Source organism: Vollenhovia emeryi, unplaced genomic scaffold, assembly GCF_000949405.1.
Source record: "Vollenhovia emeryi isolate VEMERY1.0 unplaced genomic scaffold, V.emery_V1.0 DF939182.1, whole genome shotgun sequence".
NCBI classification, from domain to species: Eukaryota; Metazoa; Arthropoda; class Insecta; order Hymenoptera; family Formicidae; genus Vollenhovia; species Vollenhovia emeryi.
The window spans coordinates 270354-291005 of record NW_011967184.1 but is presented as its reverse complement, the minus strand read 5'-3'; the positions used below and the strand labels follow the sequence as shown (position 1 = coordinate 291005).

General features: G+C 45.1%; 3 protein-coding genes across 6 annotated transcripts in view; 2 read left to right on the top strand and 1 right to left on the bottom strand.

Moving 5' to 3' along the window:
* The first annotated feature begins 2006 nt into the window (after positions 1–2006).
* On the top strand, positions 2007–11672 carry LOC105562893 (phosphatidate phosphatase LPIN3). Of its 3 annotated transcripts, none has more exons than XM_012014050.1 (11): positions 2007–2942; positions 3331–4323; positions 4401–4525; positions 4738–4949; positions 5220–5396; positions 5797–6321; positions 6429–6510; positions 6589–6853; positions 6928–7431; positions 7555–7658; positions 9258–11672. In XM_012014050.1, exons 1-11 carry the CDS (start codon positions 2754–2756, stop codon positions 9406–9408), a joined length of 3327 nt encoding a protein of 1108 aa, XP_011869440.1. In that variant the 5' UTR covers positions 2007–2753; the 3' UTR covers positions 9409–11672. The 3 variants fall into 3 exon arrangements, with proteins under 3 accessions (XP_011869440.1, XP_011869441.1, XP_011869439.1); XM_012014049.1 differs by having other exon boundaries at positions 2008–2942; positions 5217–5396; XM_012014051.1 differs by lacking the exon at positions 5220–5396.
* Positions 11673–12420: 748 nt separating this feature from the next.
* On the bottom strand, positions 12421–14003 carry LOC105562894 (mRNA turnover protein 4 homolog). Its single transcript, XM_012014052.1, has 4 exons — positions 13883–14003; positions 13331–13650; positions 12951–13187; positions 12421–12650 (listed from the first exon to the last, which is right to left on the bottom strand). The coding sequence occupies exons 1-4, from the start codon at positions 13908–13910 to the stop codon at positions 12501–12503; spliced, it is 735 nt and encodes a 244-aa protein (XP_011869442.1). The 5' UTR covers positions 13911–14003; the 3' UTR covers positions 12421–12500.
* An 867-nt stretch (positions 14004–14870) lies between these two features.
* Positions 14871–20652, top strand: part of LOC105562892 (14-3-3 protein zeta) — a 64668-nt gene continuing 58886 nt past the window's right edge. Inside the window, exon 1 of one of the 2 annotated variants that reach the window (XM_012014048.1) lies at positions 14871–14988. The gene's annotated coding sequence lies outside the window, so the exon portion shown is untranslated. The remainder of the gene's footprint in view (positions 14989–20652) is intronic. The other variant, XM_012014046.1, reaches the window with a different exon arrangement.

The following is a 20652-nucleotide window of genomic DNA, read 5'->3' as shown; positions in this document are numbered from 1 at the left end:
AGTCCAACGATCGCAGTGTGTCTCACGTAGCGAGATCTCAGGCCGATAAAATTGCTCTTCGATAAGCCGGAGATCCGTGACAGACAACGTGTCGCGGATCTCCGGAAAAATCTCGTTTCGCCGGCAATAATTGCGCAATATGGCTGTGTCTTCGGTTTTCCCCGATTGATCTGGGGAGGTGAGAGACGGTGGAGCCTCGCGGCTACATTTGCCAGGACGACTTCTCTAATCCCATCTCTGTTACGACGAAGTATCCCCGAAAGTGCGATTTTTCGTAGCGTTCGCTCAAGAAATCCTCAAATATATCAGTTATCGCGGTTACCTTTCGAATTCAGTCTATTGCTGGCTCTGTTTCACGCAGTTCTTTCCATCCTTTGTGACGAAAAATTTGACTATAGTTTATATTCAGCCTTGATATACTGTTAGTCTGTGATGTGTTATTAACAACTTTATAATGTACAGCTTATATATAAGATCTAACAGATAATTTTCGAGAAATCCTAAATTTATGTAACGCAACTACCGTCCAACTGTAAGTTAAGTTTTATCAAACACTTTTTGTATTCCTAGATTGCTTGAAAAGAACGAAAACCATGGTCGAAACGTAGCGTTTCTTAAATAAAGAAAAGAAAATTTTGCTAGTCATGGTCAAATAATAAAGTGTACTGGATTTGTTAATTATTACTGGCGACCTAGAAGATTTCATATTCGGTTCATTAGAGGAAAGTTCTCTATTACGAGACAGGAAGTTTTCAACATGAAAATTTCATCGCAAATTTTTATTCACAACGATTTCACGATCTAACAATGAATTTTCCACTAAACAGATTTCACTCCAAGGGCAATAAATTAACGCTGAAACCCGGGAAGTTGCCGCTTTATGGCGCTTTCACGCGATGAGCGATATCCAATGAGAGCTCGGCTTTTTCGAAAACGTAGAAGGGCCTGAGCAGAAAGTTTGTCGTAGTCGTTTACGATTCTGTCGTAAGACTTAGATCGGTGTCGGAAATCGACGCACAAAGAATTGTCGTAGACGCCTTGCGATGAGACGAATGCGACATCGACTCGCGTCTTAGGGCCAGAGCACAAAGCAACGTAATAGCTTACGACAAAGACGCAAGCGTAATAGTTGCTTTATATGTTTTTGGAACCTCCACAGATCCCATTAGGCCTTGCACTTGCGCATAAACGCCTCCATCGACATTCTCCAATTCAAATGCAGATTTGATATGTTTATTTTCATTACAAGAAAGTAACTGGCAAAGTAACGATTCGTTACTTTTTGAGTAACTGTAACGCGTTACTTTTCAGAATTGGTAACTTGTAACTGTAACTAGTTACATTTTTAGCGAAAAAATTGCAACTGTAACTAGATACTTTTATAAAGTAACTTTCCCAACTCTGCTTACACCACAGTGAAAATGCTAAAACGGCTTTAGTCTCTTTCTAAGGCGACGGTTGGAAAGAGACGAAGCTGTTCACTTTTAGCATTTTCACCGTAGTGCGAGATACAGAATTGACCCCGAGATCAAAAGATGTGGTTATCGGGAATATCGAAATCGCCTCGGTGAAACGCACTGCCAACTCTCGGTTTAAACAATTTTTTAAATTCCCAATTTGAACTCCTCCCTTTCCAGAGGGTCCCAAAGGGGCCTTCCTTTCCAGGAGGGACAGGAGGGCCAGAGAAGATTCTTTGCAGAGTTTTTTTTTGCAATTTTACCATACATTTTACTAGCAAAATGCACGGTTTAAAGTTTCAGAAAACTCTTATAAAGTTGTTCAAAACGCCGCGTTGTCCCGCGCGATTACACGATTTTCAGGATGAATTTCAAGAGCAAATTCCCTCGGTGTAGAAGTGCGAAATGACGCACTCGACAAAACCGCGTCCCGTACGTGGCAAGACAGCCTCGTCAACGTCGCTCGCCCGAGGCGAGGCTGATCGATGCCGCGCGCGGACGCGCAGGCCGGCGTGCACAGGTGGGCAATGATGTCGCGTCTCTTTGTTCCAGGCGTTTCGCCGCCGGAAGAGCCTCTCCGGGGTTCGAAACGCGCGCCAGTCGTCGCCGGCCGACCCACGTGGTACGTGCGGCCGTATCGACCACCGGTGCGACCGGCGCGTCGATTGGCACACGGCCGGGACACGTGACCACAGCGCGCAGCAACGTCAGTCTGGACTGCACCGTCTGCTAGCTGGTACGGTGTGTCACGCAGGCCGCGGCACTTGTCAACGTACGCTCGACGAGGGAACAAAGGATCCGGCGGGGAGAGAAAGAGAGAGAGAGAGAGTCCTGCGGCTGGTCGCGCGCGCGCCTGCGAGCTACGGAGAGAGCGAGTCTCGCACCCTCCGTTCGTCGGTGCGCCTCGTTCCCGGTTCGCGTCGAGATCGCCGATCCTAGAGCCTCGCGGCCGACGGGGATTCGCGGCGTCACGGTACCGAGGACAACCGCGTCCGTGGTGCCGCCGCTCAGGCCTGACAGCTCGTCGTCGCGGGATTCCGTCGGTGCTCGTCGGGCTCGAGGTAATCGAACGGAGAGCCGTCGACGCTACGCCGAGCGCGGAATAGTCTAGTGTCTCTGTCTTTCTTCGTCTCTCTGTGTGTGTCTCTCTCTCTCTCTTGCGCGCGGAGACCTTCGGACCTGAAGACAGCCGCGAATTTCGAACGGCACGCACGTTCCGCGCGGATCCGCGTCTCCTCCTCCCCCGCTCCTTGCCATCGGTCGAGTCCCGCGGCCTGTGGTGCGCGGGCTTAGGACATGTACAGCATGAACTATATCGCCAAGATCATCAGCAACTTCCGCCTCTTCTACAACGAGATCAACGCCGCGACCCTCACCGGCGCGATCGACGTCATCGTCGTCGAGCAGCCGGACGGCTCCTTCACGTGCTCGCCCTTTCACGTACGCTTCGGCAAGCTCGGCGTGCTGCGCTCCCGGGCGAAAGTGGTGAGTACGCGCCGAGCGTTCGCGCTCGTTATCGCCGCGTTCATCCCCGCGCGGGTCGTTAGAAAGAGAAGATTATCCGCCCCGGCTTCGCGTCAACTAACACTTCTGACTTGCCATCGAAACGTTTCGTCGCGATACTCGTAGCAGTGTATTTATTTATTGTATAATTGAATATTTTTCATTGTTACCTGCCGTCTTTTCTGCGTGACGTTGCTTCTTTTTTCGAGCAAATCTTTCCTCGCAACTCCTGCCTTTGCGCCTTTATTGAAGTAAGAAATTGCCAAACAACGACTTAAAGACGTGCTGTACGGATTAATGTTATATCTTTGAAACATGTGATTGTACACGAGAGATTGAGATCCCGCTTACACGAGGGGTGTTTCCGCAGGTGGACATTGAGATAAATGGAGAGCCCAGGGAGATTCACATGAAACTCGGCGACTCCGGCGAGGCGTTCTTCGTCGAGGAAGTGAGCTCGAATGGATCGCCGACGGACACCGAGATTCCGCCGCATCTGGCCTGCTCGCCGATACCCGACAACTGCTTCCCGCCGTCGAAATTCAATCTGCTGTCGGAGCTGCCGCAGGAGCAGCGGGAGAAGATCCTGATAGACTCGGTTCTCTCCACGGAGCGAGAGAAATGGGAGCAGATGTCCGCCCTGCCGCCCGATCAACGGGAGAAATTTCTGATCGAGCAGTTCTCGGATCTTCCCGCGGAGCATCGCGAGAAGTGGCTCCAGATCGCCTCGTTGACCGCGGAGGGCCGGGACGAGATGTTCAAGGAGAGTTTCGGCACCATATCGCCGGAGCAGAAGCAGCAGATGATCAGGGAACAGTACTCCGCCTTGAAGACGGAGGACAAGGAGAGGTTGTTCAAAGAGAATTTTCCGGAGCTGTCGGTCGAGCAGAGGCAAAACTTCGAGAGAGCCCTGCTGAGCGACTGGAAGGAGAAGGAGGAGGAGAAGTGGGAGGAGAAACGCGACAAGAACGAGGACGAGGAGATATTCGATATGGACGCTATCAGCGACGAGCAGCCCAAGTCAGCGATTCCAAAGTCCTTCGTAGCCGTCACCTCGTCCGAGAGAATTCGCAAGATCAGCGTGGTGAAGAATGATTTTAGGCCAATTACGGACGACCCGCAGAGCAGCAGTAAGGAAAAGTCTAGCGACGAGTGCAACCCGCTCGAGTCCTCGGGCAAGAAGAATTCCAAGGAAGAGAACGTCGACGAGGGCAAGAGTAACAATTCGACCAAGAGGAAACGCAAGAGGAAGAGTATTATGAAGAAGAAGGGCTCGCAGAGGAAAACTAGCAACGGCAGTAGCAGCCAGACGGAATTGAGCGAGACCGATGCGGTTTTTACCGAGGAGTCAATTAGCGAAACGGTTAGTAATGTTTCAATGAGCATTGCGTACTTTGCTTGTACGTAGAGACGAGAGCTTATTTGGTGACGACATTTCAGGGCCTCACTCCATTGACGGACGATGAGAAGAATGCTGTCGCGGAATCGACGACGTCCTCCCAAGACGCGATTGAGAAACGACCCGAGACCGATTTTCACTTCTTCAGTGACTCAGAAGTTACCAAGTATATACAGTTGACTTCTCGCTTATATTATGAATATACGCAGACATAGAACTAGGAATTTCATTCGACACAATTTACTATTAATTGTTCTTTATTTCACGTTGTTTCGACCGTGGATTTCAAATGAAATTTCTATTCCTGTCATTTATTTACTGGCGAAGAAAAGTTATCGCTACGGTACACGGATACTTACTGACTTGTGCGTCCAACAGAAACAAGGACTCCAGACCAAGTTCACCTGTTCAGTCAGACACGGAATTTGAAGTGCGTAAAATTACCCAAGAGGGTAGCGAGAGGGAGGACGACAAGGCTCACCAGCAGAGTTGGAGATGGGGCGAGCTGCCCAGTCCTCCTCCTGAGCCGGCGCATATGTCGCATAGGAATTCATTGAGCTCTTTGGCAGCAACTAACCAACCGAACAACAGTTAGTACACCTTAGTTTATATAAAACTGTACACCGTTCACGCGCATACACACACGTAATTAACATCACATTGTACGGTCCTAATTGAAAGATGCCATTGTCGATTCCTTCATGTTTCGAGAAACTAATAATGCCTGATTCTGATACAACAAAATTTAACAAGTCAGTGTCGTGAAATTCTTAATCTTTTATTTTTCCTCGCGAAAAGACACTAACTCGGGTCGCTTGATCGCTAACTCCGTTTGCTAACCGCTTTTTTAATGGCAGAAGATGCACAACGATCTATGCTCAGTGGCATGTTCTCCTTTATGAAGAAGACTTCTCGCGTAAGACACAATCCGGAATCGGAGGGAATTTATCTTAGCGATCTTAACGCCGACGAACTGGACCCCGAGGTTGCGGCTTTGTACTTTCCCTCCTCGCACCGAGGCCCGACGATGGTTAAAGGTATTTGGTAAACTGGCTTTCGCTTCTGCATGTTAAAAGTGCATGTAAAGTGCATCAAAACTAACAGTAAATGCATTCCTTTGTATTACAGTTATTGAATTAAAAGCAAAAGTCTTTACATCTTTTTCTATTATGATTTTCAAAGATTAAGTCTTCTTGAACTTTACGCGAATATTTTATACAATTAATAAATCTGTAGCTTTACTTTTTGGGACTGAAAGAGTTTATCTTCAAGTTTATTTGTGGTGGTAACAAATAAAGATAAATGACTAACAAAGCTGTATACATTTGTAAATAAAACTTGAGTTTTGGTTTCTGTACTAACGAAATTGGTTGTTAATAGGAGATATAGTTTTCATGTTTGGTGTCAGAAAAACGTGTAACGTGTATTTCATTGCAGATAGAAAAACGGCGGATGAAGAGGATACAGAGTCGGGTAACGGGCCGAGCCTACCTCAGAGTCCCAACAGTGTCGAGGGAGCCATCGGTGGACCAAAGTCTCTGGACAGCGATTTCGAGGAACCGAAGCATCCTATTTTCGATAATAACGTAGAAATAAGTATATCTCTGTGCGGCGGTTTGGACAGCGAAAGTGGACCGTCCAAGGAGGCTTTCAACGAAAACTTGTTGCACTTCGAGGACGTCTGTACCGATCCGAAGCTGTACGAGAACCCGAATCTGATTGTGAAAATTAACGGGAAATTCTACAATTGGACTACAGCCTGTCCGATAGTGTTGACCTACGTCGTTTTCCAAAGACACTTGCCGCAGAGCGCAATCGAAAATCTGTACATGTCGTTGCCGGTACACGAGGATAAGAAGCGAGAGAGTAGCGGCAAGCCCGAGAGTCGTAGCGGATACAGCTCGTGGTTTTCTTGGAGACGTTCTACGCAACCTCCCAAGAAACCAGAGGACGCTAGTCAAAGTAAGATTCCTCGAGCTTTTGTTTCACCCAACAAACTTCCTATCTTACAGGTAGTTATATTTGGAAATTTGACTACATCAAAATATGATTCTTTTGATTTGTTACAGATGACGAAATTACTGTGCAGACATCTGAGCAGTCGTTGGAAGCTAAGACTGTGACAAACGATGAATTACCCTCTGCAAACAGGTGAGTTTCTCTCGATGAGCTTCTTTTGATATCTGATTTTGTGTGCATTCTTCAAGTCTGTGAATTACATTTTTACAGGGAAGTAAAGACTGAGCAAAACACAGACTCGTCAAGCTCCGAGGTAATGGAAACTTGTACAAGATTGACATCGACACCGAACGAAACTACACTCACAAAGACTGAGAAAGCGCGCGAGGGAGAGGGCGAAGGATACAGCGGCGGTGAGGACTCGGACAGTAATCACAACGAGCCAGCGGGTATTAAGATACCTGTGGAAAGAAGACCGTATTACGAGTCCACGGAAAAGTATCGTAAAACCTTGCGACTGTCGTCCGAACAGATAGTGAGTATCTTTTGTAAGCATTGTTCACAATCGCGTATGAACAAAAAAGCGATCGAGTTCTAATTTCTTTGCAGGCGAGTCTCGATCTGAAGGACGGCGCTAACGAAGTGGTCTTTAGCGTAACCACTGCTTACCAGGGTACGAAACGCTGCAAATGCCATATCTACAAGTGGAAGTGGGATGACAAGATTGTCATCTCTGACATCGACGGCACCATTACGAAATCCGATGTCCTGGGTCACATCCTACCGATAGTGGGCAAGGACTGGGCTCAATCCGGGGTTGCTCAATTATTTACCAAGATCAAGAATAACGGCTACAAGCTACTGTACCTCTCGGCGAGAGCAATCGGCCAGGCTGGAGGAACACGGGAGTATCTGAGAAACTTGAGGCAGGGGGACCTAACGCTGCCAGAGGGCCCCTTACTTTTGAATCCTACAAGCTTGATCTTGGCGTTTCATCGTGAGGTGATAGAGAAGAAGCCGGAAGAGTTTAAGATATCCTGTCTGAAAGATATTCAGGCGCTATTCCCTGAAGGCTCCGCGCCGTTTTACGCCGGATATGGAAATCGCATAAATGTACGAACGATAAATCCTACAATATCTATCGACTATTGAAATTAATTGTAAAATAATGGAGAATTTTTTGCCGAAAATGTATTGGCAGATGTGTAACGTGTGAAAAATCTCTTATATGCGCAGGACGTGTGGGCGTATCGAGCAGTAGGCATTCCTATAATGCGGATCTTCACCATAAACTACCGGGGAGAATTGAAGCACGAATTGACGCAGACATTCCAATCTTCGTAAGTATTACATCGCGTTATCGTTTATTAAAATAATGTTTCTTTTCTGCGTCGAGGAGTATCTAACAGCAAAATCAATAACCGAAGGTATATGTCTATTTAATCGTTGCGCAAATAACAATATATGTAATAATAATTTAATCACTTGTTTTTTTTACATTTAATTATTTTTGTGCTTTGTAAAATTTTTTTCTCTACGTCAATATGATTCTTTAATTGCTGTATTTTGTACTTTTAAATACTTTACTATATGAATTTGGAGCAACGCGTACTAACTTTAAAGTAGTCGTGTTATGTGCAGATGGGGATATGCAACTAATTACAATTTATATATTATATAGCTGTATAACATTTAACATTATTATCTGTGTACTTAATTATTTTTACTGCTTATTAATAGCTTATGATTAACATTTTTTTAAATACGCTAAAGATTATTAACAGACAGTGGACGTCTTTCTTACTAAACTATGGCTTAAGCGTTAAAAATGAAGTTATTGGTTGAAAGAAAGAACAGAAACGCAAGTTTTTCAAAGGGTATTGATAGGTCGGATATTTCTGTGATTACAGTTATGCGCGTCAGTGCAATATCGTCAATGACTTGTTCCCGCCACAACCAATGCCAAACGTCTACTAATAGCACAACCATAAATTTTAACGGGTGTATTAATTAGATTACCTATGTTAAAGTATTGATGCAGTAATGCCAGTGGCGTATTAGGCTTTAATACATTGTTGCATTATGCTTGGAACATTGCCATGCATAATTGCGCTACATTTCCTGATAATTGACATAGTACAAAACACACGTATTTCATACCGTAAGCACGCATGAATGGATATGACAGACTATCAGGAAAGGTTCATTTCCAATTATAAATATTTAAATGTGATACGTCGAACACGTGACCGTAATTAGATAATATGCTAATATTATATTATATTTTGGAATATACAATATTTGGTTGTGCGCGACAACTCCTACCTATCTTCTTATTTCTAGGGTAAGCACTTGTTTTGTTTGCACACATTTGCTTTCTTATCACCGCTTGACATGATTTGATTTTCAGCCATCTCTAACAAATCTCGTCATTGGGACACATTTCTGACAGCAATGAGGAAAGGGGTGGCGTTAACGTGACTTATAACTCATGACTATTTTCAGACATTGTTGCTTGAGTGAATACAAGCGAGGGAAATGTTTATCGCACCTCTCTGTCTCTCATATTCATTTTTATTTGCTTATTGTATCATAATTTTTCAACCAAGCACTTCACGATTGCTCTCGCATAAACTGTGCTTCTACCATCGAACATTAATAATGTTAATTCTTATAGAATTCTTGTAAAATAATTACTTACAAAAGTTGTGTGAAAATACTAATCACAACTTACATGATTTTACGATTTTTAATCCTATTTGTTTTACGTACATATATGTTGAAAGGATTTATTGTATTTTTTTAATCGTTTACATATTAATTCATGTTGTAAAACGAGCTGTAGACGCTAATGAAACATTCATTTTTCAGTCATACTGACGGCACGAGACTACGAACGTTGACACGTGCTGCAATTTTTGTCCATTCTCCTGTTGCAGGTATTCGAACATGAGCTTCATCGTCGATCATGTATTCCCGGCGTGGCGAGAGGAAGCAACCGATGAATTCAGCAATTTTGCATACTGGCGAGATCCGATACCTGAAGTACCGAAACTCGAGGAGCTCTACACTCAGGCTCAAACTACCTAAGGAACTTTCCTTCGTTGTACAACCGTCGTTTCCTTGGACTACGATTATCACATTTAATTAACTTTTGTACTCCGTGCGTTGATCGTAGTGACTTTGGCAGGTGTGATTGTCTAATACGTCAGGAAAGTCACGCTAATGTGAGCGATTTAATCCTTCGTATATTGGATTTGCTCTTTAGATATTAAGTAATTATTTATAACAATGATTAGATATATTTATATGTATTTACATGTATCATTTTAAATATACATGTATTTATTTATATGAGAATAACTTTTGTTACAAGTATGTGACTTTTCTTCGGAGACTAAATTTTATCGAGATGCGCGGTAAAACATTCCAGATTTGTTATATTTAAATAGTGAAGAATCTTTGCGTTAAATAGTACCAGATACATTCTGTAGTCGGGTTTACTCACACCTGTCAAGGTACACGGCGTGCCTAGAAACTAGATACACTATAGCTGCGTGCTTTACGGTGTAATTAACAGCCAGCCTTGTGTCGCGCACTATATTTCAGAAGTCTGCAAGCTGTTCCAAATGGCATACTTTTGTCAGAGTCTGTGTCGAATGCTCTCTGGAAATCGGGAGGGGAGTTTCTTAATCTTTGTCGCCTAGCGCGAATCGTCTATATTTGTGGCTCCTGCTAGAGAACCTCGCTTGTTGCTGCACACGTGCAACTTTTATACGAGCATATAATTGTCCGCGTACATGTCGTCAGTTTTCTACATTGAAACGCGCTGGAATTTCGCTTAGTAATCGATAGTAATATATTCATCTAGGATGTAAGAGATGCATTAGTAGGATAGCGTTTCACTACTTACGTTCCCTATTTTCAGATAGTTATAATTTCAGAGAGCTATAATTTATTTTTGTATAAGATCTCGATTAAGTTAGCGTGCTGTGAAATTGCCATATTCTTGAAATGATTTACATTGTGATATTCTGATCAAACTAGGGATTATCAAATAGTTAACGTGTACAGGCATGAATTTCTTTTCGACACTTGCGTTAAGGTAATCGTACAAGGTACGAATCTACTCTGTATTCCGTAATCCGTACGCGACCTAACTTTTATTTGCTAAATCATAGTTTTCCTTTAATCAAATACATTCTACTAGCTCTTGGTCTTTCGTATGTTACCTAAAATATTTTTGACATATAAATTAAGCTATCGTTGTTGTTTTATCGTTCGGTTAGAATGTGTAAAAATAACGTTGACGGATTCACACTTCTCGTCCTTGTCAAGTCATGCGATCGAGGCAACAACTGTATCCAACCAAAGAGGGTAGAGTTACATTCGCAATAGCGCTCATATCTTTTATTATATTATGATAATGCACTCGCTATAGGACAACGAGAAACAGGAAAATTGCAGAACAATGTACAAATAATTTTGAAAGCATCTCGATTTAGACAAATGTAACGGCACCGAATGACAAAGGAATTTATGACAAAACGATGTATATATTTTTTGTATTGTTGATTTAGAACAAACTTTAAATTAATTGTTATTTTAACTATTATATGATACGATATAATGTTACACTGTAAATTTACAATTGTTTAGTATTTAATTTATAGTATTTATCTATTTTTAAAAGCACACGTTATCATTGGTACAAATATATTTAGACAGTCTTGTTTATAATTTCCTTTACTCTGTATTTTTTACAATTTGTTTATATGTTCTAGTACCATGGCATAATCATTGTTCATAATGAAAAGGATTTTCCATTTTTTTATATGTGAATCTAGGATTGAACGAATTGGAGATAAAAAGATAATAGTAATGAATACATTGATGTAATCGTAATTATTAGGCACGATATCTTTCTACTGTGAATAATCTAATTTTTTTTATAAGTGGAGGCAATTCACACAGTAGAGTTGTGGGATAGGATTAAAAATTTATGTTGTATCAAATGACATATGTTTACAAAGTTTCCCGTGTCAGTAATAGTGTCACATTACCCGTAAGATGATCTCATCGTGATGCAACCTGTTTTATTGAATTTAGTTTACTTAATTCTCATCTGTTAGCAGTATTAGCACACCCCTAAACTTCTCTATATAATAAATGTATGACCTGTACCCTTTGGAATCGCAAAATAATAAAAATTATGACACCGGCTTTTTCGTCACAAATGCTTTGTAAAAATCAATTTATTGCTTTATCACATTATGAGTAAAACTACGTTATAAGAATTCTGTTAATCATGTAACGTGATATCGCGTAACTATCAAGACATTTTATGTTTGTGTTATATCAATGTTTTATTAACCATCTTTCACACTCCTGCCATACGGATGTTTTGTACGTGGAACACAATTTATATTAGGAGTACTTGTAAGGTCTTCCTCTCATTGATGTTTCACACGGCCAACGAGTTTTAAGCTGAAACATTTTAACATTTTACATCAAATTTACAATCTTTCAGGTTGTACGTTCAGGATTCTTCACTCGCACGTATCTAAAGTGACAACTTTGACAATTATGTACCTCATATTTTAATCTTTGCAAATTTTTTCGTCTGGTACCTTCGTTGTCTGAATACTCTATGGATTCAATAGAAGATGCACTGTGCCTCGCATCAGAATCGAAGTCAAAAACTACTCTGGGTTTATTATCATTGGCTTTGCTTGGCGACAAATACCAATAATATACGCCCTAGAAGTATCGTTTGAAACATCAATGAATTACGCATAGAAAAGTATGATGATAAAAATTCAAGACAATTTACAGGTACACGAGATTCCACTCACCCATAATATACCAATTATCCAAAATGCGGTTAAGACAATTATCATTTCATCATCAAGCATATTTTATTTGATCAATGTGTGAATTCTTATTTAAATATTTCACGTGAAACGATACTAATTAAAATACTAAAAATTTCGTTTGACATGTTCAAATTACAGACTAATCGAGACTCATTTGTCATATCTTAAATACAATTTCACGACGTGTGAAATATTTGCTGTTTGGAAAATAGTTCGGGAAGAGCGATTAAAAATAAGGAAATTTATTTATATATAAAGCTATATACACATGTTGCTCTTATTCTAAAGCTACGATACACACAGATTTCATGTATCATCATTGTTATCCACGTTCATTTCTTCCTCGTCGTTCTCCATTGTGTCATCTGATACCCCAAGTTTCTCGAAACCATGTTTCTTCGTGTACACTCCCAGAAGCAACAGTTTGAAAACTGCCAGCGGTCTACCCAAGAGTTTCTACAAAACACATCGGGATTAACAGCTTCAATGGTTCAACGTATCAACGGGATGGGTGTGTTCCCATTTTCTCTCAGTACTGCCGCTATTATTGAATTCAGCATCCGAGAAAGTCATTTCCAAATGAAACCTCAGTAGCCTTCGTAATAACATAGCGGTTATTCTTTCCTGAATGCAACCATTCGCACCTTTCCTTCGATACTGAATGCTCGAGACTATCGAGTACTATCGGCAGTACCGAGAGGAAATGGGGACGCACCCGATGTGTGTCGAGGGGGAAAGGGGAAGTAAAATATGCACCAAGATTTGCGCCTGTTCCGGCGTCAGTGCGTCGCCCGCCTGGCAAACTTTGAACGGTTTGACCAAAGTGACGACTCCCTTTTGCAGCGACGTGGGCAAGCCCAGCTGCCTCAGCTGCGGTTCCATGCTATGCTGGAACTGCGGCAGGGGCCCTTCGGGCAGCTCCACCGTTTCGGGCGTGACAAATCCAGAACGGGCGTACTCCATCTCTCCGTATTCCTTCGCCCATTGTATTACCTGCGCAAATGCCTCATTAACGATACGCGATCGTTTTTCTCACAGGACTTCATATATTTTTAAAAGCGTGAAATCCCGTTCGCTGAGCTTTTGATTTTAAACTTAGTTTAATAGTGTTACTCAAGGCTTTAGTGTGCATATACCTGCTTCTTTGGTCTGTTGGTGAACAACAGACCACATTGGTCTCTCATCGAGTGATTCTTCATTGCGTTGGCCAATTTATGTATGCCCTCCGCAACCTCGGTTTCCTGCGACTTTCCCAGGCCCAGCGCAATTATCCTGAGCTTCCCGAATACAAGCTTACTGTCTTTCCACTCGTCGCGTAAATCGAGGAGCTTGGTGTTGCGTGAATTTTGAATGGAAATAAGGAACACACGGCTGTACTCTTCCACACATTTCTTGACATCCTCCATGATCCGCTGCTTCAAGACTAGACCCTTTTTATTGGTCTTAGTGAGAGAAACTGCAATAGAAACAATTCAGTTGTGTTACATCGCACATATTCCTTTTACTACAAAGATATCAAAGATAACATTCGCGAAGTGTTAATTTATCACGATAAAACTGTGCGAGGAAGTGCCGAGCCATGAAAGTAAACTGTCTTTGGAGGTTATCTGCAATCGGACTAATCGCTTAAAAGCAAAACTCTGCACGGAAATGCGTCAAAATACGCCAGAAGACTTCGGGGAAAGTACTTTTTTTGTCTCTCTTCGATTTCGGCATCGTGGAAACTGGATTCTTTCACTGATCGAGGAAATGGAACAAAATTACTATCGATCCGATTCAACAAACACGTGCCGCGAATGCTATGCAGGCTTTTCTCTGGCCATGTGCGCTCGCACGTTACGCGGTTACGTGAGTTCGGACATTGACAGAGAGGACGCCACATGCAGCGATTTCGAGTCAATGCAGTTTCCCCTCTCCCTCGCGATTTTATTCTTTTCCGCTCTTTCGTAAGAGAAAATCTACCAAAGACATTTTACGAAATTTCATGTTACTTTAGACAGCAACAGAAAAATTGTTTGTAAGAGAAAATCTATCGATGACATTTAACGAAATTATATTATTTTAGACAGCAACACAAATTGTTTGTAAGAGAAAATGTATCGAAGACATTTTACGAAACTTTTTATTATTTTAGACAGCAACACAAGAATTGTCTGTAAGAGAAAATCTACCGAAGACATTTTACGAAACTTTATATTATTTTAGACTGCGGCACAAATTGTTTCTAATTTATATTTTTACAGAGCTAATTTGTTAATTTTTTCTCAGGGCACTTGTTTCTTTATTAATGCTTAAAAAGATACTAACAATTCATTAACCTGTTAACAATTTTTGAGGTCTTTACATAACCTCCGGAGCCAATTTTCAGTCCAGAATTCCCGACTGCGAGGGAAATGTGGTGGAGTTGGGAGAAAGTAAATGCAATTCGATATATAATCTCTATTCATTTATTTATTATTACAGCGAGTCCCGCCGAAGTGAACGCTACAAAATTGCTCGCGCCGTTAATCTACCACTTGCACGGCACACGATATTTATGAAATACGCGCGAAATATTTATAAGATCTATTTAAATGTTTTACAGATATCACATATCGTTCGCTCCCGGGGACGAGTGCGAGCGATTCAAACGGCCGCGCCGCGGCGCGGCGGAAGCGGGCGCGCGAGCGCCCGGCAAGATGGCGGTTTCCGCTAGTCGCGCCAGTGCATTCAGCTCTCGCTGATCGCGTAGTGAACGTTAGCTGTTGAACACGTCGAGAGCCCGATTTCCCAGACCGTTTACAGCGCACCGAAGGTGAGTCCGCGGCGTCCAGCCGCCGTCCGCGCTCGCCGGTCGTCGCGTCGCGCCCCGGGGGGGCCTCGCGGATCCGCCGCGCGCGACCGCGGCGGATCGCGCGACGTGCGCCGCAACGCGGCCCGTGTGGACCCCGTAGCCATGCCGCCCCGACGACGTCGGGGCGGCTCGTCGCCGCCGCTCCGCGATCTCGTCGGCGATGATCGCGCGTCGCGCGCGCGTCCCTCGTCTCCGCGGATCGCCGAGGTCGAGTCGAATCCCGGAACTCGCCGCCCGGCGAGACGCTCTCAGCGAGATCCACGAGCGGCGAATTCGTCCGCTCATTCTCTCTCTCTCTCTCTCTCGCTCTTTCTCTCTCACTCTCTCTCTCGCTCTTTCGCGCTCTCGTTCGCGCTCTCTCGCTCTCACGGCTACGTCGCCGCGATCGACGGCCTGAAGGCGGCCGCTTGCCGCACCGATGACGCACGAGACGCCGTGCGAGGAAGAGAGAGAGAGAGAGAGCGAGGAGTGCCAGTCGTCTCGTTCCTCGCGGCCGCCATGTTGCTTTCGCGACCGGCGACGAAATTCCTCGCACGTTGCCGGGCCATCTCGGGGGAGATGGTGCGTCGCGGGGATGTATCCGCGTCGCTCCGGGTGGTTATCGGCCGATAAGCAGGGACGATTACAAGGTGACGGTTGACGACGACTGACGACGAGGGGCGGGAGGGGGAGGCAGACGGCGGAGCTCGCGCTCGCCCGAGCGTTCGCATCGATCGCTTTTTTTCCCCATCTCCGTCCAGAACTCCCTCTCCCCGTGTCTCTCTCGGTCACTCTCTTTCTTTCTCCCCCGGGATTCTTTTAACCCTTATTCACAGAGCGGTCGTCCGTAAGAGTTATTACTCGCGGTGCCGTAATCGTCTTTCGGCGCGGTTTAAAAATGTCGCGCGAGGCGGGCACGGCGCGCCGCGCCGCGCGAGACGAGGCTCTCGTTCCCTCGGACAACGGGAGATTGATAACGCGCGTACGATCGCGACGGTCAGGGGGAGATTCCGCTTTGGCGGCGGGAGCCGCCTTTGAAAGGTTGCCCACCTTTGCGCCCCGAGAGACGGGCGCTCGTCCACACGTGTGCGCGAATTACGCGTCTGCGACGCGCGTAACTCGCTGGTGAGCGAGCGCGTCATTCGTCCCACCTTAATTTTCGAAACACCCGGATCTCAGTTTTCCAAGTCACCGAGAGAGAGAGATAAGATTAAGACTGCTCGATTCCTGTCGTTGGACGCGACGCCGATTACGCGGAAGGGAGGATCGTCCCGTTTCTGGAAGCGAACGCGCTGTCGGATCTGTTTTGCGACAGCCGCGAATGAATGGCAAAACCTTTCCCTCCCTTCCTGTGAAATTGTATCCCGCGATAACCTCGGGAATTATCCAACGTAGAAAATTACATGACGACCCATGGCTGGGCAAATTGTAGTTAAAGAAATTCAATGCGAAAAATAATACCTCGGCCAGGGTTTGAGCCTGGACCTCCCTACGCTCTAGGCGGGCGTCTCCACCAATTGGACCACGCTCGGAAATTATCTCAGGAAACACGTAAGAAGCGGACGCTGTTACGTAATTACGTCGTTTCCACGTTCTCGCGTCGATAATTTGGCAATCGATACGCGGCCGCGCCGCTGCCGATCCCAGCCGCGCCGCGAACGGCGCAGTAATTTTTCTCGCGGCAACGAGTCGTAGAACTCGCTGGTCGCGAGCGCGGAGCCCTTCGTAGCGATGTTAACATCGGAGCGCCCGGATACGCGCCTCGGTGCGCCACTTTGGCCAACGAGTCCTCTCCCTCTCCCTCCCACGTGGCTAATTCGCGATTTAGGTGCGTAATGGGGCGATGTTATCTCAGATTACCTGTCCACCACGCGTTCCCGCCCACCTTGCCTCTAGGTCATCGAACAGCCGGCGAGGTCTGCTCTTTTCGCCAAGGCCGACACCCTCCGCCTCCGTCGTCTCCGCGTATTTGCGTAACGAGCGAAGGCCTCTTTCTACAGCTCCGCAGGCCGTCTCGCGTTCCCTCGCCGACGAGTCTCGCGATTACTCGCCATTCATCCGTCGGCGGTCTTGCCGATCGATCGCGACTTACCTGAGCCCGAGGCGACGCGAGGGAAGAGGGAAAAGAGAGGTGTACAGGGTGTCGAAAAGTATTCGGCGATCGAAGGGAACAATTTCTGGCGAAACCTCGTAGCGTCGGGACGCTGGCGTTTCTTTGAGGGGCGAGAGATCGAATTGGACGGGGAGGGAAAGAGATTTGAGAGAGCGTAGGAAGAAGGTGGCGTCCGAATTTCCACGAAGGCTTACTCGACGTTACTTTTCCGGTCTCTTTCGGCAGTTCGTACTTTTACGCCGCGTTGTTGCGTCGATACTGTTGTTCAGCTTTTAACGGGAGAAATGCACCGTATATAACCGCGATACGAGCGAAAACAAGACAGTCGGAGAAATGCGCCACTCTGCGAGTCTAGGAATCGTCGATTATCATCGGTTCGCGGAAAGCGAGACGGCGCGGGTTAATTGGGATTGATATATCGACCGCGGTGCGATCCTGGCTGGAGCGGCGCAAGGCCAGCCAGGAGATGCAGGTGAGGTACCTGCTGTGTTTATCAGCGCATTCCCAGGAACGCGATGTAGGCCGGTATTCATAGTCGGAACTTCTGTTCAAGACCGTCTTGAATTTATCTAAACACGCTGTATGGAACATTTCATCGGCTACGGAATATCTAAAGATGATCTTAAGACGGTCTTGAATATAAAATCTTGCACACCAATGCCCACTAATGCCCGGTTATCTTGTTTTATCTTACTTTATCTTTATAATACCCTAGCAAGGCCTAGTGCCCAAAAAGTGCCTGAAAAATGCCTAGTAATCCCGCAATGCCCTCAGTGGTTTCCCCCTCGGTCAGAGCCTTATGAATTTTATGAATTTGTTTAATTACGCTGGATGAAAAAACGTTTCATTTTCATTAGTTGTATGGGGAGGGGGGGGGGGAGAGAGGAATATTTGTTCTGTGTTGCAAGACTGACAATTATGTCGGCGCGCAGTTCTATTTCGAATTTAATCGCGATATGTGACTTCCGTGAAATAACTTCAGACTGTTTATTGCGATAAATATTACCGCATGCCATCGTGGCGCAGATGATTGTGCGCTGGTCTGGTAATCCGAAGACCCGGGTTCAAAACCGAACAAAACATTGTTGGTTTTCGTTCGATCGCCACATAGCGAAGTGGAAATAGAGAGAGGTGTTATAAGAGGTTTGGGTACGTTCCTTCAAAAACGCCTTGTAACCCCGAGGGGAATCAATATAATGTATTTAAGTATTACCGCATGCCAAGTAAGATTTTTGTATGAGATTTGTATAAGATTGGAACCCTAAGGGAATCAATAAATTCAGTATCTATCTATCTATTACCACATGCCTCGGTGGTCCAATGGTGAGACCTAGTGAGGAGGTCCAGGTTCAAACCCTGGCTGAGGTAAATTTTTCGTCATAAATAAAAAAATTAAAATCATTCAGACGCTAACATTTCAGCTCTCGCGGACAGTTTTGAGATTGTTTCGAGCGGTTGCGAAATAACGGCCGAGAGGCACGCAATTAATTTAATAGCGATTCGACATTAATGTAGTTTAAATAATTTAATTGCCCCCCGCTTGTGCATTATTAATCGGCGCAAAATCAATGTCCAGATTGTGCGCGCCGGCCGCTCGCTGTACACGCTTGTTTATTACGCTTCAGCACCGCGACCCAGGGGGACACGCGCGCGTGTGGCGGCGTATTTTACGTATCCCGGGGTCGCTTACGGCAGTTACCCCGCCTGCAAACTGCGCCGTAATCGGGAAATTAATTTAATTGGGACGATTCTCGGGCGTCGCGGCACCTCGCGCTCCCCGCGCTCGGTTTGCCCGTTTTAAATGGACGAACGAGCGGACCCGCGGACGCGACGCGGCAGCCGATACTTTCGGATTTAATCCGAATTATCGGGGATCGGGCCGGTATCGAGCGCGCGCGAGCGTATAATTCGATCCTGTCCGGGCTGTTTGTTTGAATTTTACATCGCGCGTCAACCGAGTTTTCGATCCCGAATGAATAGAGAGCGTTTTCCGAAGTCTCCCCTATGCGTGTACATGTGTACATACCTGTCGACGCGTCGCAGCGTTTATTTGCTCGCGCGTCGATATTGCGCGTAACGCGCAGCTGATTAAACGTGTCAGTAGCTTGCGCCGTTTACAATTAAATTTGCGACTCCGAGTGATTGAATTTCGCGGACTTGGGAGTGACGGTCCCCTCCGCGGCCTCGATTTTCACGCGGATATTAGGGCATGGTTTTACCACGGCGTCTCGCCAGTGTGGGAAACTTTTGGCACTTGGGCGCGCGTTGCGCGATTATTTGACTCGCTAATGAGGAAAAGCTGGAACCAACCACGAGGATGTTTCGCGTAATGTTGCTAATTTTATCGAGGGCGGCGAAACCGCTGACGCGACCTTATCGATTCGCGTCCGGCGAATCAGGAGCACGCGATCTCCTTCGAGATATCGCTCGCGTGTTATCAATTAATTAATCACAAAAATCTTCCCCTGCAAAGATTATTACAAGCTGTCTTCTTTCATCCGTGTAATTGCTGTCGAAACGTTTTAACAATCGCGCGGTACGTCGTAGAAATGGCGTATTCGTTTCCAAAACGAATTCATTTTCGCGAGAGGCGAAAATTTCTTCTTTCTAACGACGTTCCGGTAACGGATATGAGGTATTTGCACCGAGTGTCTCCACCATCGCCGGAAATCGTCGCGAATCCGATCGCGGGCGAGAAGAAGCGGGCTTCTCTCTTAATTCCGCTCGCGGAAAACCGCTTGCTGACGGCCAGCGGCGCGTTAATGGATCTGAAAATCCCGCGGTCGATCGTAACGATTATTCCGTCTACCGGGTGGAACTCGACTCGACGCGAGCTCATTTCCTGTCTGGAAAGCGACCGTCCGCGTTGATCGGAATCGCGCCGGGGCTCATTCAAGAAACTCGCATTCATTCGGGGCGTATCGTCGCCCACGTACATTCGTTTAGCCCAAACGTAGCGTCCGTGAACAACGCTTTTGCGGTCCGGCATTCGCTTTGTGATCGCGATCGACAAAAGGAGCTTTCCAATTTGACTGTCAGGTTCAAATCACGGGACCGCGAGGCTCCGGAAACGTCTCATACTTGTAGTTAACAAAAACGACAACACAGGCCTATCGCATACAAAATTGCATAACCGCATGTGCATAACGTAAGACCGTCTAAACCAATGAGCATGTTACGTAGATCAATATGGCGATTCAATGCCCGATGCTCATTGGTTTGGATTCTTATACTATGCATACTGGGAAAGAAAAGTGTCTCTTGGTTCAACTATGTGCAACGATCACCGGCTGCCAAGCAAATATTTATCAATTCGTAAAAATATTCGTCAATTCATAAAAATATATTTCAATAAATTACTGTATGTTTAACTTAAAGCCATACTCGGAGGGAATTTTCTCTTAATATTTACCCTGAAAATCGTGTAATCGTGGAACAATATGGCATTTTGAAGAACTTTATGAAAATGTTTTTAAAGTTTACCATACATTTTATTAGTAAAATGTACGGTAAAATTTCAGAAAACTCATAAA